This window comes from Homarus americanus, unplaced genomic scaffold, assembly GCF_018991925.1.
Source record: "Homarus americanus isolate GMGI-L3 unplaced genomic scaffold, GMGI_Hamer_2.0 scaffold24922, whole genome shotgun sequence".
Classification (NCBI taxonomy): Eukaryota; Metazoa; Arthropoda; class Malacostraca; order Decapoda; family Nephropidae; genus Homarus; species Homarus americanus.
Window position 1 is genome coordinate 5,965,952 of NW_024722610.1, and position 18,090 is coordinate 5,984,041.

At 37.8% G+C, this 18,090-nt stretch overlaps 1 protein-coding gene across 1 annotated transcript; it reads right to left on the minus strand.

The window, feature by feature from the left end:
• Positions 1 to 1,638: 1,638 nt before the first annotated feature.
• On the minus strand, positions 1,639 to 15,190 carry LOC121862941 (activating signal cointegrator 1 complex subunit 1-like). Its single transcript, XM_042361392.1, has 8 exons — positions 15,035 to 15,190; positions 13,084 to 13,192; positions 11,747 to 11,856; positions 11,023 to 11,174; positions 9,180 to 9,343; positions 5,004 to 5,170; positions 3,037 to 3,176; positions 1,639 to 2,475 (listed from the first exon to the last, which is right to left on the minus strand). Exons 1-8 carry the CDS (start codon positions 15,150 to 15,152, stop codon positions 2,347 to 2,349), a joined length of 1,089 nt encoding a protein of 362 aa, XP_042217326.1. The 5' UTR covers positions 15,153 to 15,190; the 3' UTR covers positions 1,639 to 2,346.
• Positions 15,191 to 18,090: the final 2,900 nt, after the last annotated feature.

An 18,090-nucleotide genomic window follows, 5' to 3' on the forward strand; every position in this document is an offset into this window, starting at 1 on the left:
GACTGCCAGCAACTGTGTTTATACTGTATTTAACCAAAATATATCTACAGGCCAAAATATATACAGTACCTGTATTATATAGAGATAAAAAATACTCATGAGGCATAATGTAGAAAATAACATTGCTAAAATATTTTTATTGTAAATTTATGCCATTACCTTAAATATTAAGAAAAGTACAGTACACTAATTATTTATGTATTTGTCAAAGAGCATTATACAGTACAAACTCATAAAATCAATCTATATTTAGTAATTTACTTCTGTGTACTGTACTAGCAACACACTCGGTCAAACCAAGATGATAATTGGCTACAGTATCACGTTTTATCTTCATAATAAAACAATCAAACTCTTTATGGAATACTGTACTACATAGTACAGGTTGTACCTCTCTAGTCCGGCATTCTGTGGTCCGAAACGATTTTAGTTTGTCCAATAGGTAGATAGGCAGCATTTTTTTTTTTTTTTTACTTATCTGAATGATTATTACAGGAGTATTAAATTTTTGCCCCTCAGGCCCAAATGTGGGTCAGCGACCTATGCCCGGGTAGGCTAATTCCCTTAAAAAAAAACAAAAAAACAAAGCCGCGGGAAATCAAGGTTTGTTTACATCCAGCAGTTCGGCTGCTCTCTCTCTCTCTCTGCTTGTCTATACAGAGTACAACATTTAACCCTTCAATATATATGAGCAGTAAATAAATGTTGCTTTCATATTCTTATGTTGAGTAATGACGATATGTTTTCACATGTGCGCACTTACATACACGCAGTCTCACTTTTCTTTTACCATTAATGGTTAGCTACTCATATTGTTCCATTTATAAACATTAAATAACATTACAGGTACTTCAAACAACCATATTAATTTTTTTACATTAATTTTACTACAGCTAAAATCAGGGTCTTATTTTCTTCAGTTTTATATGTAGAACCAATCAGTCACTGGTTTCGTAAGCTTTAACATAAACAATGCCGGCAGCCGTCTCGGCTCCTCTAATATTCCACGTATTATTAATAAATTGTATTGTTAATTTTGCACACACATACATTAATTCAATAAAACAAATTCAGAAACATTAATTAAAATATATATGAACAATAAATAAGTGTTGCTTTCATATTCTTATGTAAAGTAATGACGATATGTTTTCATGTGTGCGCATGCGCACTTACATACGCGATCTCTCTTTTTTCTTTACCATTATCGTTAGCTACTTCTATTGTTCCATTTATTAACATTAAATAACATTACTTAAAACAACCATATAAATTTTACTACAGCTACAAGCAAGGTCTTATTTTCTTCAGTTTTATATGTAGAACCAGTCAGTCACTGGTTTTGTAATCAACGAAAACAATGCCGTCTCATTTCCTCGTGTTTTAATATTCTACGTATTGTATTATTAATGAATTGTATTGCTCATTTTGCACACATAAACATTAATTCAATAAAAAAGACATTCAGTAATAAACAATAATGAATCTTTTGTACATAAGAGAAATGACGCTGTTTACACGATTATGCACGTCGTCTGCACATTGGCGGGCCGTTCAAACCCGTCGAAATTCAAGTTTCCGCCGTCAAAATGTTTATTTATTAATTTTTTTGTGTGTTCCAATAAAATACGTTAAGAATTAAAAACTCGCGAAATTTGAGAAGCTACTATACGACTTTTAACCCTTCAATATGTCTTCAAAGAGACCATGATGCAGAGAAAGTGGTGCTAGTGCTTCCAGGCATAAGCACAAGTCACTATCTATCCAGGAAGAGGGTGAATTTCCATGGTCCGGCAATTTCCATGGTCCGGCACCGGTCAGGTCCCGAGGTTGCCGGACTAAAGAGGTACAACCTGTATTTGCTCCTGTATGGAGATACCAGTGTGTGTAGTTTACGATAATGAGAGAAAACAGCTAATGGACACACACCCCAAAAGAGTATCTTTATGATTTTGTGTTAAACATTACCCCTTAAGCCCCGGTGGTTAGGGTGCTGCTGGCAGCAACCCCCCCCCCCTACAGCGGGGATAAATCGAGAGAAAAAATCAACTTTGCCCCCAAAAAAAACGGCGGGAAAATAGGGGGAAATTCTGGAACGTCACTTGGGGCCTAAGGGTTAAATAGACACAATGGATGCAGGATTTGGACAACCCTACAGAGAGAACAGAAGTCGCACCGTTCTGCTTTAAATTCATCAGACAGCGCCATAAAGATTCTTTTTGGAGTGGGTTGTACAATACATAAGCTTACTTACTGATTATCAAAAATTGAAATGATGAGGAACTTGGCCTATTACTTATTATTCATATACAAAAACAAGGACAATATATTATAATGTAGTGACTATTAGGCTGGGTGAGGTAGGATGGGAATCTTGCCCGAGGCGGAGTAGAAGCCACTGTTGGCCGTTGTGTGGCGGACAGATAAGTGAATTTCATCCACTTCCATCTCTCCAAAGTAATAATCTCCGAACTCCTAAAATAAAAATTAAAATAATATTGTACAACAAACTTACTCTACTTAGAAGCTGGCAACATAAACAGATACATGAAATATATTGTACTGTATACTGTATATTCATAATAGAGGGAATATGGGCCAGTCTGTCTGTCTGTGTGTGTGTGTGTGTGTGTGTGTGTGTGTGTGTGTGTTCCAAAAGAGTGGAAGAACATATTCATTATACAACAGTGTTTTGTTTAGGAAAGTTCTTAAGTCTTGCAAGCCCTTTCTGCTTATAATACAATTGGCTATAATTTAGAGCAATTTGTCACCAGTACACCTGAGGTGGAGATTCTTCAGGTGATCCAAAAAGTAAATTGACAAGAGATCGAAAAAGAGAAATATACAGAGATAAACAAATATATTCAAGCATAGAAACATTGATATACATAGAAAAGTCAAGTTAAATTTAAAGTGAAATTTGCATATGTGTGTTTCCAGTGTGCTCAGGTTTTTATTTGAACAAAACTCTAAGTGTTGTTTTAGCCCACGTGTGCTTACTCTAGGACCACAGTCTATGACAATAGATACACTGACCTCTATGATCTGTCGTGCATTAAAGGACTCTCGATCTTTGCCAACTTTGATGTCCGTCACACCATCGGGATCTTGACGGAATGCCGTGTTCATCAGTGTTATGTGTAATTTCACTCTTTCGTGCTGCCTGTTCACCACCCCTGTAAATCATACATGTTTATTATTTACAGCACAGTAAATGATGGCATCCACTTTCTACAAAGCAGTAAAAAAAAAAAAAAATTATAGACTCTCATCCCTCAATACTGTATATGGAAGGGTTAGGTTCCACAAAATCTTGCCGTAAATCAAATTTCTGTATATTGAACCCAATTTTCCCCAATACGTACTGTACTGTACTCCCATTATATAAGTGGAGACAGGTTCCTACACATCAAAATCTTGACTCTACCATGTAACAAACACACATACCCCTGTAATAACACAACAACAAACTTCAACACTATCCTGATCATATGCAAAGATGATAATGCAACAACTAAACCAGTGGAAGAGAGAGGTGTGTGTGTGTGAGTAACAATGCTGTAGAAATCTCCATAACACACACACAGCCAGTCAACTGTGAGATAGCAATGCTTGTTGCCATTGTTACATGAAATGCAACTTCAAATGTGGAAAAATCATTTCAATAAAAATGGCAGCTGATCACTGTTGCATGATATATTCAAAGTTACAGTTCTAACTGATTTCGGAGGAATTTTTATTTTTATTATCATTAAAGGTGCACCCCGATAACGACGCATATAAATCCCATAAGAACATAACACATTCAGGGGGTTAGGGAATGGCCACCCTCCAAAAAATTCCCATCTACCCATGATATAGCTTTGTTGTTTTTGTTGTTTACACTGTCAAGCAACAAAATAAAATAGACATATAAAGCATGCATAATAATCCTTAAACAAGCAATGTAAAACAAAATTGAGACTGTTACTTGCATGTGTTGATGATGGAAGAGGCAGTCTTGAGTGGCAAGTTCAAGTCTCTACAACTTTATGCTGGTCCATCATCACTCTTATTACATCACATCAAGCTGCCCAGCACAAAGGGAACTATCACTTGGGCATTTAGGCATGATTGAGTAACACACTAAGCCAGAAATAACGAAAAAACACTAAGTCGAGACACATGGTAAGTGTAAACAAGTGTAGAGAGGTGGGAATGAGTCAGAGGCAATGTGCAGAGCTCTCTCGTGGCAAGAATTCACATCACATCACTGCCCGCCAAATTCTAAACAGCTCTGCCACTCCTCTCTATATCGCCGGATCTCCGGGCTATATATGAAACTTGCAGGGTATTTCCCCTATATGTAATCATCGGTTATGCAAAGGAGTGGTTAATGGGATCGGTTTTCGGGATACACCTATATTTCATTTTGGTGCCAGCTAGTTGGATATACCGGTTGCATGGATTCCAGATAACCAGGATTCTAGTGTACTGTATATTTTATTTTCTTCTAAAATATATTAAATTTTTTTTTCCAATATTTACGTAACACAGTAGTGAGCTTTGCTTTCTGTTAATTTTTTTTCTTCATAAATTACCCATTTCAATTGCAGTGAATTTCCATAAAACAAATTTAAGAAAATTGGGGGATAAAAGTACAGTTCGTACATGTACTACACAGTACAGTACAGTACATGTACTATACAGTACAGTTCAGTATGTGTACTATAAAGTACAGTATTCTATTGTAGTCATCTGACTCTTAATGAGGAGACAAAGACATAAATCCATATTTTATACATAAAAGTTAACTTGTTGGAGCTTTAAAGAGAACAATAAAAGGAAAACTATTGTCTATTATTACCAATAGTAAGACTGATACTGATGTATGCTGGTGAAACATTACAATACAGTACAGTGGCTGGTAGGTTAGGTTAGGTTAAACTCTGAGAAAGTTTGTAAAATTCACACAGTTTGAACAGGTAAGGAGAAAGGATATTTTAGTAAAGAAATATAATTACCAGCTTTGACAAGTTCATCGACAAGAGAATCAGCAATAGTCTGGAGTGAGTGGGACCAGCTGAGGGCATTGATGCGGCCGTACAGAACATCAACCTCCCCGGGGTTGTCATTCATGTACTCGATGCCTCTCATCTCAACACGAAGTTTTTCTCCAGCCAAGTATTTCCTGAAGTAAACACAATGGTAAGTTCTAATTTCTGACATGAAGACAAAACTAAAATAAAGATTTTAGAAAAGACAATACAGTACAGTATAAAATTATAGCTCATAAAATGAAGACCAAAATCTAAACATGAAAATGAGTGAAACCAATGAATGCTCCTTGAACACAAGATAATGACCACTTTGACCTTTAACCCCGCAGTATGACCTGTCTTCACTATAAGGACCTTAGATTGTTTCACAACTTTTCATTAATCATAAAAATTCTTCAAAGTATAAATGGTGACAGCAGGTCTAAATTTTGCTGCACTGTATCATACCAGAATCATCCCTGAACTAATAAACTTTACCATCATTAGTGAAGGCAATACTCTAACAAAATCTAGCTTCTGAAATGAAAATTGTACATAAGTACAGTACTGTATTACTTCATCAAATTATTTATACAGCAAAGTCTTTATCTAATGGACTATATGAAGATGAAAGTTCATTATATTGAGGGTCAGTTAGATGTGTAAGCCTCTCACAGATTATATGGAGTGAGAAATCAGTTATATGAAGGTTTAACTGTATTGTACTTTACCACCATCATATAATACAGGTTGTACCTCTCTAGTCCGCCATTCTGTGGTCCGGAAACTCCCGTGGTCCGGAACGATTTTAGTTTGCCCATGGAGAAAATGAATTTGAGTCTGGTACTTTCGATGTTTGGCTAAATTTTGCGTTATTTACCCTACTATTTTGGCGAATTACTACAGTGACCCCTCGTTTAACGAACGCCTCGGTTAACGAAATTTCGGTTAACGAACTGCCTTCCATAAGGATCTTCAATTCGGTTAACGAACTGCCTTCCATAAGGATCTTCAATTCGGTTAACGAACTGCCTTCCATAAGGATCTTCAATTCGGTTAACGAACAAAAATTCGGTTAACGAATTTCTTACGAACCGACCTCAACATGTTTTCGCTTGCACTGGCCGGGCAACCAGCTTTAGTATCAGTCCGCCAATACATTAATCGGTTCTAGGGCTTAAATTCCTTACTATTTTAGTAAATATCAAGAAGTTTATTCTATTCAATAATTTTAAAAGTTTAATATTCAATTTTTTAGTCATTTTAACAATTATTGAACATAATTGAAAGTAAAGTGACTAGTTTAATGAGCGGCATCCAGCCTCTTAACACAGCAAACAGGAGTTAGTCTCTCTCTGTTTTCACTGGAGGTAACATCTTGCTTGAGACTCTCTTCAACTAAACGCCTTTTTTCTGTGTTTCCAAGCAAATTATTGGTCATTTTGAAATATATTTTACATATTGACAATATATAATGCAGTGCAGTGTTGATTTAAAGAAAATAATTTTGAAATACACGAAGAGAACTAAAATTTTATGGGTGAAATGGTGCCATGGGGAAACTTCTCTTCCACCCCAATGCCTTCTCTTCTTCCTTCTCCTCCACCCCCATTCTCATTCCCATCATCATCATCATCATCCAGGAGCCTTCTACATACACACCTCAAAGTAAGTGAACTTTTCTACCATTTTTGTTGAATTTAGGAAATTTTCGGTGAGCTGGAACCAATTACCCAAAAACCCATTGAAACAATGGTTTCGGTTAACGAACTTTTCGGTTAACGAACGACCTTCTGGAACGGATTGAGTTTGTTAACCGAGGGGTCACTGTACCTGTAATAAAGCAACATCCTAATAAACCAATGAAAATAACACATAAAATTAAATATAAACTAAAAACAACACAGAAAAGTTCTTATGTTCTACAGCTTCAGCGAGAGTTGAGCATACGTCATTCGAGTAAAAACACACACAACAACATTGGCTGCCCTTATGTTTTCAACTTTACCACCACTGGTGGGTAGAATTTTTGTTTTAAATTCAGAAACATTAATTAAAATATATATGAACAGTAAATAAGTGTTGCTTTCATATTCTTATGTAGAGTAATGACGATATGTTTTCACATGTGCACACTTACATACGTGAGCTCACTTTTTTCTTTACCATTAATGGTCAGCTACTTATACTGTTCCATTTATTAACATTAAATAACATTACTTAAAACAACCATATCAATTTTTTACATTAATTTTACAACAGCTACAACCAGGGTCTTATTTTCTTCAGTTTTATATGTAGATCCAGTCAGTCACTGGTTTTGTAATTAACGAAAGCAATCCCGTCTCGTTTCCTCGTGTGTTTTAATATTATACATATTATTAATGAACTGTATTGTTCATTTTGCACACATAAAAATTAATTAAATCAAAAAGACATTCAGTAATAAACAATAATGAATCTTTTGTACATAAGAGAAATGACGCTGTTTGCACGATTATGCACGTCTGAACGTTGGCAGGCCGCTCAAACCCGTCAAAATTTTAAATTGCGTAGTGGTTTTTTTTTGTGTCCAAATAAAAAATGTCGAATTAAAAAACACCCAAAATTTGAGAACCTACTGTACAACATTTAACCCTTCAATATAGTATCTTCAAAGAGACCACGGAGCAGTGAAAGTGGTGCTAGTGCTTCCAAGCGTAAGCACAAGTCACTATCTATCCAGGAAAAGGGTGAATTTCCATGGTTCGGAAATTTCCATTTTCCGGCACTGGTCAGGTCCCGAGGTTGCCGGACTAGAGAGGTACAGCCTGTATGATATTTCTCACACCAACAACATACTTTTGTCACTTGTTATTGTTGGTTTAGTGGTATTTTTTTCCCTTTCACTACAATTAATGTAGTCACTCAAAAAACTATCTGTACTTGGTGAGGGTCGATGAATTTCAGAATGATCACTGCAACTCCTGTCGTCTTGGTAGGGCTGCCAAAATCTTTCATCCGTTATGTCCTATTTTTTCAACATAATTTTGTATACAGGTAGATAGTTTTTTGAGTGACTGTACCTGTACATCAGTGAAGCGAACTGTAGCAGCAAACTGTATCAAGGATTAAGAAATTCACAAGTTCCGAGAAAATACCAAAGATATAGTACAATCGTTAAAATTAGTATCGACCACACCAAGGTCGGAGGAATAGAAAATGAGCGATAAAAACCATCTGACACTGGTACCCTCAGGTATATGTTAACAGTTTTTGCATGTTTCATATTGTTACACAAGGCAGGATGGACAATACCTTTTTTTTTTACTGTACAGTATATCTCTTTTTGTACTCTGAGTTACATGACAAAAAAATTAATTCCAAAAAATGTTGGTAATTTCATAAATGAGCCACATTCTAGTTTGTAACATGCAGCATGAAAACTTTAAATTGCTGTACAGTTCCTGTAATCCAGTATACTGTATACCTAAATCTTTGTCTGTACAGTGTATTCTTATTTCTCATAAAGCATCTGAACTGGACTACTGAAAATGGAAGCCTAAAACTAATCACTGTCATCATTTTCACCTTACACAAGGTCACTTTATATTGGAAAAAATTAAATGATAAGCTGCTATATATTTTAGGAGGTTCAATAAACAAGAACCTAAAAATCAATAAGAATAAAGCTTGACCCTTTGTGAAGAACATTTATGTTAGCCAGAATCAGATGACCAAACCTTCATTTTAGGTTCCTGTTTATTGCACCTCCTAAAATATACTGTAGTAATAAATTAGGGTTATCGAATAATGAAATGGCCCTGTATAAGCAGAGTATATAAAGACTATGGACAAAATAGAAGGGAAATATTAGTGCAGAAACATAATGGGAGATTATTAGTCTTTCAGCGACGAGTACTGTATTGCTGTTTGTAAGATGACTCACAGTCTTTCTTCAACAAATGAATAATTTACTTGCTTATAATGCTACACCTGATAATTGCTTTATATTGTGAGCTGGATCAGTGACCAAAAAGGAGTGAATTAATCAGTTAATACAGTGAGTGATAGCTAATTTCTGACTAGAATATAGTAACTCACTACATACTAAAATTCATTCTCTACTTTTTGCCATTTTTCCATAAGAGGAAGTTTTTACCCTCCTTCAGTTGAACTAACTTTAGAACATTATCTGGACACTTGTTGAGAGCGTCGAGACCTTGTTGGCGTTCCCTGTCATCAGCCAACACCATCACACACAGAGTCTGGTGCAGCTTGCCAGGATACTGGAATATTGCCTCATCCACTCCCCGACAGTCTCCACACTTCTCTAACACTTCTTTCTATAAGAACACAAAATAAAAACTACTGTAATGTCAAATTTAATTATTTATTTCTGCGTTTCATTTCACTAATTATCACCTTAACCAGGACACTATAGCAACGCCACTTTTAATACTTTACTTGGTATATTGCCAAACGATTTTATTGAGCACAAAAGGGATCCAGTATTGCACACAAGTGGTTAATAACAATTAAGACTAATATATTTTAATGTTGATACTTATGATAGTTAAGAAAAATTTATTTACACCAAAGACTTCCTCCTGGTCATTAGGTAGAGTTACTATTCCTTAAACAACAACTGATTGGTGTAGCTCCTGATGGACTACAAACACAGATCATGACTAATATTTTATTTAAAATTCTGATTCATTAAAGAGCTTGGCATTCTATGTAGTGTAGTGTAGTGTAGTGTAATGTAGTGTAGTGTATAAGGTTGATGTACACTTAGTAAAAAACTACCGTACAGGCGGGGTCTGATGATTTTCCATCTGAACATTCCCGTTGTCTCGCGAGGGTCGGTAGGCCTGAATGTGAGACATTTCGTACTTAATTTGGAAGGCCGAAATTAGCTATTTCATTGACAATATTGAATTACTTTGTTTCAATATGACTGGAGAATGTCAGTATATCTAGATAAGTTAAACTGTATGTTATATTAAATGTTCCACACACCGTGGACTACAGTAACCATGGAAGTGGATGAGTTGCCATGGAATGCATTATATTAGTGGATATAGTAAAGGTATAAGATTATTTTGCAACAGAATTTCGAATCTGTATTTGTATTGCTACTTCACTTAGGACTAATGAGTACTATACTGTACTGTGCATGTAAAAACTTAAAACTAAAATTACAGATCTAAGATTGCTTGTACAGTACTTCCCAAAGAAGTCCAGTACTGTACACTGAGTACCTCTATTGGTCCAAGAAAATTAATCACCATAATAAAAGGATAATAAGAATACCATAAACATTAACAATATGGCAAAAAATTAGGTATTAAGTTAAAAAATCCCATTTTTTCCACCAAGGAGATGAATAAGTGGTCATGAGAAATACAGAACCATCCTAGACAGTTTGTTAGTGCTGTGGTCTGTATCAGGTACATAAGGTATTCATATAAACTAAGATTTGTTACAGATTAAGCCTTGGTGAAACAATTGCCAATTACAGACTGAAGCCAGATTCAGCTGTTGTTTTAAGAACAGTGAAACACCAGCGCAGAAGTTGTTAGATACTAAGGTTTACTCATTATGAATCCCAACTTAACAATGGCTCATTGAACCCCAACTCCCAATTTTGCAGGTTCAGAACTTTGCTCTAGTCTTCTGGAGTAAAGGAAGAATGCCTATACAGTCTGGCTCCTGGCAAGGAACTACAGAATATACTGGGGTTCAAAGTCTCCAGTGGCCAAGTTGTGGTGTGTAGTGAGTGAGCCCGATTCCAAATGACTCCTGAGCTGGCTCTCAATGGTCCTTGAAACAACAGCTGAAGCATGATTCAAATCCAGTTTTGGTGGCATTACCTGTATAGCTATTGTACACACCGAAGGTCACAATGTTTCCTGACACTGTGCCGAGGGTCGTTGTTGGTGGTCATCTCTCATGGGTACCATATATAGGCCATCAGTTTCCCAACCCATTAGTAAGATACAATACCTGGGTATTTACAAACCTTGAACTCTAAGAACTTTGTTTGTATTGCAGGATTATTGTAGGGGATAGAGAGAAAGTGGGTGAATGGTTGTTTTTTCCGTGCCTGCTCCACTAACATCTGTATCTTGAGGCGAGCTTGACGGACAGTCCTCACGTCCTTACCAATAACAACTGAAAGAATTTTAAAATGTGAATGAGATGATTATTATGGTAGCATTTGGATGCAAGATGAATATCACGGTTATAACTTATTGTAAGAATATGACTTCATACAAGTAACATTTAGAAACTTTAAATGCTTATGATATTAATTCTTCAGTTCTGATATAAATGACAGTTACAGCTCTAACTGATGGCAAAAATTTTGATATTAATATAATGCAAAAGGAACATACTGATTATTAAATGACTACAGTACTGTATTTGTGGTTTTTGGCTGAGTAAGGATACAACACTATACTGTACTGTATAGTAAATCTTAGGTATGGAAGGAGGGAATGTGGCCAGCACTGCACATGACTGCCTTAATTTTTCCAAACTGTAAAATTAACTACCAATTTACATCTGAGTGGGTTGTAAGAGCATCATCAGAATCAAACTATGACTCTTAGGAGAGAAAACAAATGTTGTGTCCACTTGGCCACCACACCCCTCTTGACATCTAACCTAACTTAACAAACTTGGGCGCTACATCCCTGATAACACCTAACCAAACCTAATCAACACATTGCTACATATCTTACCAACATCTCCTGACTGGCCTTTTCCTGGAAATCGTAATGTTGTATAAGTTTCATTTTCTATCCTCTTCTTGGTGGCTCCCTTGGCCCCAATAACATAGGAGATGTACGTGCTGGAAAAAAACAATAACGGGTCACCTAAAGTATGTACATCCACCACGACTTATTTCACCTGAAGCTTAAACACCCTAATGCTAAGTTGCTAACCAAACCTAATCTAACTTATCCTAACATCATCCCTTCAAATAATGTTAGGGAGGTTAATCTTTACATGAAATAAGCTGAGTTATTTGTTTTACACAATCCTTGTACTGGTCAAAGACAGAACAAAAGCAATAAAACAATGTAAAAGGTGGGGGCGCAGGTGGTAGAAGCGGTACTGCTCTTGCCTCGCAAGCGAGATGTCACGGGTTCGATTCCCGGGCCGGTGGAAAAGTTGTTTGGACATACTTCCTAGCCCCAATTGGTCCCTATTCACCGAGCAGTAAAGTAGGTACCTGGTGTAAATCGAAAGCTGCGAATTCGTATTCAGGGAAAGTTGTTGGAGCTTCCAATAACTTGATGACAAAAAGGTTTGACTCTTCCGGCTTCTACGCCCTTGACCCTTTAGGCTTCTACGCCCGTAACTCATGAGACATAAAGGTAAGCATGAACTTAGCATGCTTCCCTGTTGGGCGCTGTAAACGCTTCTGCGCTTCACCTTACACAGGATGTACGGGGGTGCCCCCCCCCCAAAAAAAAAGAAATGTAAAGGGTAGCTCAAGTGTACAGTATGTGCTTTCTGGTACTTATTGATGACTGACCCGCTGCCAAATTTTTTTTAGACAAATTCTAAAATGCTACAATTTCACTGTGTTTTATAGTGGACACTGGTAGTTTTGGCAAATATGTTAAAAAGTGGTTATTTCAAAATTAAATTAAACCTAACCCAACCTAAGTCGATAAGAAAAACATGCGGCAGAAATGTTGTTAGATGACGTCACCAATCTAACCAAAGAAGCCTATGGTACCTAACTTCCTAGCCATGAGGCTCCACCCACCGGACCCCTTGGCATATTAACCAGAAAGAACTTACGATGAAATGGTGTAATTTTACGTTTTTTGTGGCAGCTGGCATCGATTGGACATGATTGGCTGTGTACCGCTGCATTACCGCCGAGAAAGACAAAGTAGTACGTGCCTAGTTGCCTAATTATCTACCAAATGAAGCAATTAAAAAAAAAAATAATATTTTATCAGGACTCACTGATGCAAATATATTAAGAATATAAACATCAAAGCAAATAACGCGTCTGCGGGTTAGTCGTCAATGAACTAACAGTACAGTATTAATACTTTACTTTGCTACAGGGAAGGAAGTCTGGTATTTCCCATTGTTGAGTTGTTCCACTTGAAACTCCTCCAACTGTTCACCACCACACTCCACCTCATCTTGGTATGCTGAGTCCTCTGTCAGACAAGTAAATTATTATCATACTTATACATTTGATACATAATACAACACAACAAATGACTACATATAGGCCTCAGTTAATATTTGTCAATTGGCTATCTGCAAGTTCCTGCCATGCTTTCCTGAGGCTATACTCCTCACCTAGTCACTGGTCTCCTCCTCCTCCTTGTAGGTTTGGTTAGGTTAGGTTGGTTCCTTTGGTATGAGAATAGGTTTTATTGGGTGTGTTTTACTTAAATCTGACCCCCATTTTTGTGCAAATTAGCAGATTCTGTTAAAAATTTATTTTATTATTATTTTTCTTTTTGCATAAACCGCTAATTTGCACAAGAAATGAAGGTCAGATTTGAGTAAACACACAACAAACTATTCTCGAACCAAAACCCAGAGGACAGCCAATGGACGAATATTTATCCAGGCCTCATTATAAGAAACATTATTTTCCAGATCATTAAGTAGTATAAAGGTGTTATCACAGACACTTGTAGCGGTTGCTTTTCGGTGGCTAGAGTTTCATCTGCCAACAACTGATGTCTCCAGGAATGTAGGAAAAAATGGCACAGGAGAAAATGGCACAGGAGAAAATGGCACAGGAGAAAATGGCACAGGAAAAAATGGCAATAGGAAAATATGGCACTGGAAAAGAAGGCATAATCATAAACTAGGAAAAAATGGCACATTAATTTTTATTGACACGTTTTTGCTAAAATTTTATAACCTAACCTAACATAATCTAATCTAACCTAATCTAACCTAACCTAACTTAACCTAACCTATGCATGCCGTAGCTCATTAGCTCGTTTGTGGTTCGTGAGCTCGAAGTGAAATTTGTTGTGCCATTTTCTCCTAGTATAAAAATTATGCCATTTTTTCTGTGCCATTTTTTCGGTAAATTTGCATAAGTGCACCCAACTCTGTTAGAAAGTAAAAAAATATATTTTTCTAGTGCATTTATGTGTTTAGGCCGATTATGACCTTAATTTCCGTCAGAAATTGGCCGTTTTTTTATCGATATTTTTTTTGTGGGGCATTTTCCGAAATTAAATAATGGCTAAGCGAATACAAAACACAAAAAAAAACACTAGAAAAACAAAGTAAACCTGACCTAACTGACTCTTACCATATGATGGAATCACTTATTTCTTACCCTATTGGCCTGGTTCTCGTTCGTCGTTGGAGTTACCACAACGCCACATATGTTGGTCTTGACGATATTTACATTCGTTCTTGCACTCAGGACACTTTACTGAGGTCGGGAGAGCACCACGAGATCGAAAAAATGCTATAGTTTCTTCATTTTTTCCCAAAATCTCGCAATCAGTTCCATATAATTGAAGTGACACCCATCGCAGACTTCCATGGTCGGAAATGAATATGAAATTGGAAATATGAGACCCAAAATAAAAATCGAATTTGATTGGGCCAAAATACAGCGAATTAAAACACAAATCATTTTAATTGATTGCCCCCCCAAAAAACGCTTTTGATTGGCTGCTGACGTGTACGGGAACGCATGCGCGTGATGATTTATGAAGGAGACACGCAGTGTGGTAGGTGAGGTAGGCGATAATGGAAGAAATTGAGAAAATTTTGGATACGCTTTCTTCATTATTATACATTTGCGACGGTAATGTAATAGAAGAAAATTATCTTATAATTGGACGTCTCATTCGAATATGATAATAGATTAGGGGTAGGTATGTGGGGTGCGAAAATGCAATAATACCACTTTTTCCGAGTACCGTCTCCAGCCCAATGTGGTCTTGAAACAGCAGCTACAGTACAGGGTATTATAAACAGCTTCTGAAAAAAACAAAAACAATAAAGCTAAACATTACCAAAGCCGCATGAATCATCTTCGACGTAGTTAACGTTGGTATTATCAGTCAGGGGGCTGATAATACGGTAACAACGGCCGTCCACCCAGACTGTTTTTGGCCTGAGAAAGTCCACCATCACAACGTAACAGCTGATGAGTAGATGTTGACAAATAACAAGTAACAACTGGAAGATGACTCGTTAAAATACTAGCTTTGATATATGGTAAATTTTTACTTTAGGACACGAGTCCCTAGGGGTTGACCATATGTTTTTCCAGTGTATTTTGGTATGTTTTAAACGAATTTGTGTCGCTATTATCCATTTCCTCCTGCTACATATGGGGTTCAAAATGCCCAGAATAGGGAGGGAGATCTAAATGTTTCAGTAGTTCATAACTTTCGGGAGCCCTATGTCCTATAGTAAAATAATACCTGATATAAAGACACAAGTAACGGTCAATTTATGAAAATAGCCAGGTTTAAAGTTTTCCATAAAAAATACATTTTTCGCATAGTTCTGTCTATTCTAAAACACTTTTTTCTCAGGAATTTCCTTATGAAATTAAATTTATATTTTTCGAATATTTTAATAGACAAAATTACCAACAACATTACTTATTTAAAATGGGCAGGGCTTTGAAGTCCAGGGAAAATGTGGGGTTGTGGGTTACCTGATATTTGGTTCACACTCAGGATGGGATGGAGAAAGGAAACTCAATATGTGCTCTCTGTATACATGTTGTTGAAGCGTACTGTATGTGGCCAGTTGTCAATTCTCTTTAGTTGTCTATTTTCTCTTTGTATGCAGTGGCGTAGCTAGAGTGTGTGCCGCCCGGGGCGGCCCTTGAGCTTGCCCCCCCACCCCCCCCCCACCCCCCGTGCCCCCACAAAAAATACATATTGCACAGTGACTCACTCGTCTTGTCACGATGGAGACTTGTGCAGAACTGAAGTGAATTGCTCGTAACTGGTGGATTGGTCGGCTGTACATGAACTAATATGACCCGAGACTGCATGGTTTTGCAGCTACTGGAGACGTTAATCCTTCCCTTTGTATCGGCGGCAAGTTAATCCTCGTCGTGTCTGACCTAACACCTGACCCACACCACATGAGCTCACTGGCGTACTTGTTTGAAGTTGTTTCCTTAATCCTCAACAGGTTACAGGTTGTGTGTGTGGGCGGGGGGGCGCATAGCAAGGGTGTAGCTCATGACGTGGCCGTGATGATGTGGGTCAGGTGTTAGGTCAGACACGACAAGGATTAACTTGCCGCCGATACAAAGGGATGGATTAACGTCTCCAGTAGCTGCAGATATGGGTGATGAGCAGACCCAAAAGTGCCGCCCGGGGCGGACCGCCCCCCCCGCCCCCCCCTAGCTACGCTAGTGTTTGTATGGGCACACAAACGTACGTACATGTAGATATTGTGGGGTACATTTGAAATGGTTCACACTCAGGATGGGATGGAGAAAGGAAACTCACAATGTGCTCTCTGTATACATGTTGTGTTGGATGTACAATGCAGCTTGGTGCTGGGAAGGCAGCATGGTTACGAGCGTTGAGTAGAGAGAGCTGGTTGGTGAGGACGCTCAGAGGAGGACCAGCTTGTGGGTCGCCATGCTCGCCGGCGGGAGCGAGGACCGCGAGGCAGGAGTGCAGGAGGTGTTGCTTGCTGGTGGCTTTAGGTAGAAAGAGATAGGTCACCCCGAGGTCACGTCTTAAATAGCGGAGGTAGGCGTTGCTTAATAGTTGACCTCCGTGATGTAGGGCGGCGCTGGTTGCTGACCTAGACACGAGGTGAGGCTGGATTCTTGGGTCTGCTCGTCAGCGACAAACAGTGTTTGTAGGGGAGAAATCCACTACAGGGTAAAATACTACAAATAACACCAAATAAACCTTTGAAATCCTGACCTAACGTTTCCTAACGTTTAAAAATGTTAAGAATCACTTTAAAGCTTATGAACCCCCTCATCTGAATTCCGAAAACAAGACACACTAAAAACCGAAAACAGCATCACGACCTAAATACCGAAAATATGAACACGGTAAACCTTTTAGTTTTAGGATTTTTAAAGGTTAGGAAACGTAAGGCCAGGTTTTCAAAGGTTTGTTTGATGTTATTTGTAGTATTTTACCCCACATTTTCCCTCGACTTCAAAGCCTTGCTCACCTTCAACAAGTAATGTTGTTTGTAATTTTATCTATTAAAATATTCGAAAAACATAACTTTATTAGGCAGCTATCAAACAGGGAGGGTATTACCGCCTGGGAAGATATTGGAAACATAATGTGTCGTCTAATGGTAGACCCTGCTGCCATATGGCATCACCAAATTTTTGACCAAGTCCCAGGTTGCTGACTGATCTGTATACACCTTGGGCTGGTCAGAACAAACGAGGAGGGTATGGTGGCCAAACTGGAACACCTTGCCCCAGTTGGCACCAGTCACCATATAGTGTTGTCATTCAGATTTAACTGTTACCTAGTTCAGGATAAGGCCAGGCCAAGGTGCAAATATTACAAGGGAAATTACAATGGAATGAGGGAAGAGATGAGTGGTATCAACTGGCCTGACTCATTAAGGTACAAGAACGCAGACACTACGCTGAATATCATAACTAGTAAAGTGACCCATTTGATCGATAAATATATACCCAAGACCAAACCCAGTGCTTCTAGGAATACGAGGGGATCCCTACACATGAACCATGCGGCAGTCGACAAAATTAAGAAGAAAACCCAGAAATTCAAGACTTGGGTTGGGTCAAACAATGAGCAAGACAGGAGGATGTGTGCAAGAGCCAGAAACCAAGCAAAGACAGAGTGTAGAAGGGCTGAAAAGGAGTTCCAGTATAAGGGCCTGGACTGCCACCATTTATAAGGGACTGTGTGTCAGTAACAATTCCTTTTACTCTCATACTTATTACCATTGGTAGCGTGACGAGAGGAGGCTCGTGGGTATATGTAATGATAGTATCAAGTAATAGGGAAGAAATGACGGTAGATACTGTAGGTAAATAATAGACACAATATACAAATACAAAATTTATTTAAACATTAATATGGAGGTAGGA

What these genes read in the sequence shown, in the direction of transcription:
- LOC121862941 (XM_042361392.1), bottom strand. Translation starts at nt 15,152, where the DNA reads ATGGTGGACTTTCTCAGGCCAAAAACAGTCTGGGTGGACGGCCGTTGT. An exon ending in CGATGAACTTGTCAAAGCTG is followed by an intron (nt 3,177 to 5,003) that starts GTAATTATATTT and finishes TATGATTTACAG; the next exon opens with GGGTGGTGAACAGGCAGCAC. An exon ending in ATGCACGACAGATCATAGAG is followed by an intron (nt 2,476 to 3,036) that starts GTCAGTGTATCT and finishes TTTTTATTTTAG; the next exon opens with GAGTTCGGAGATTATTACTT.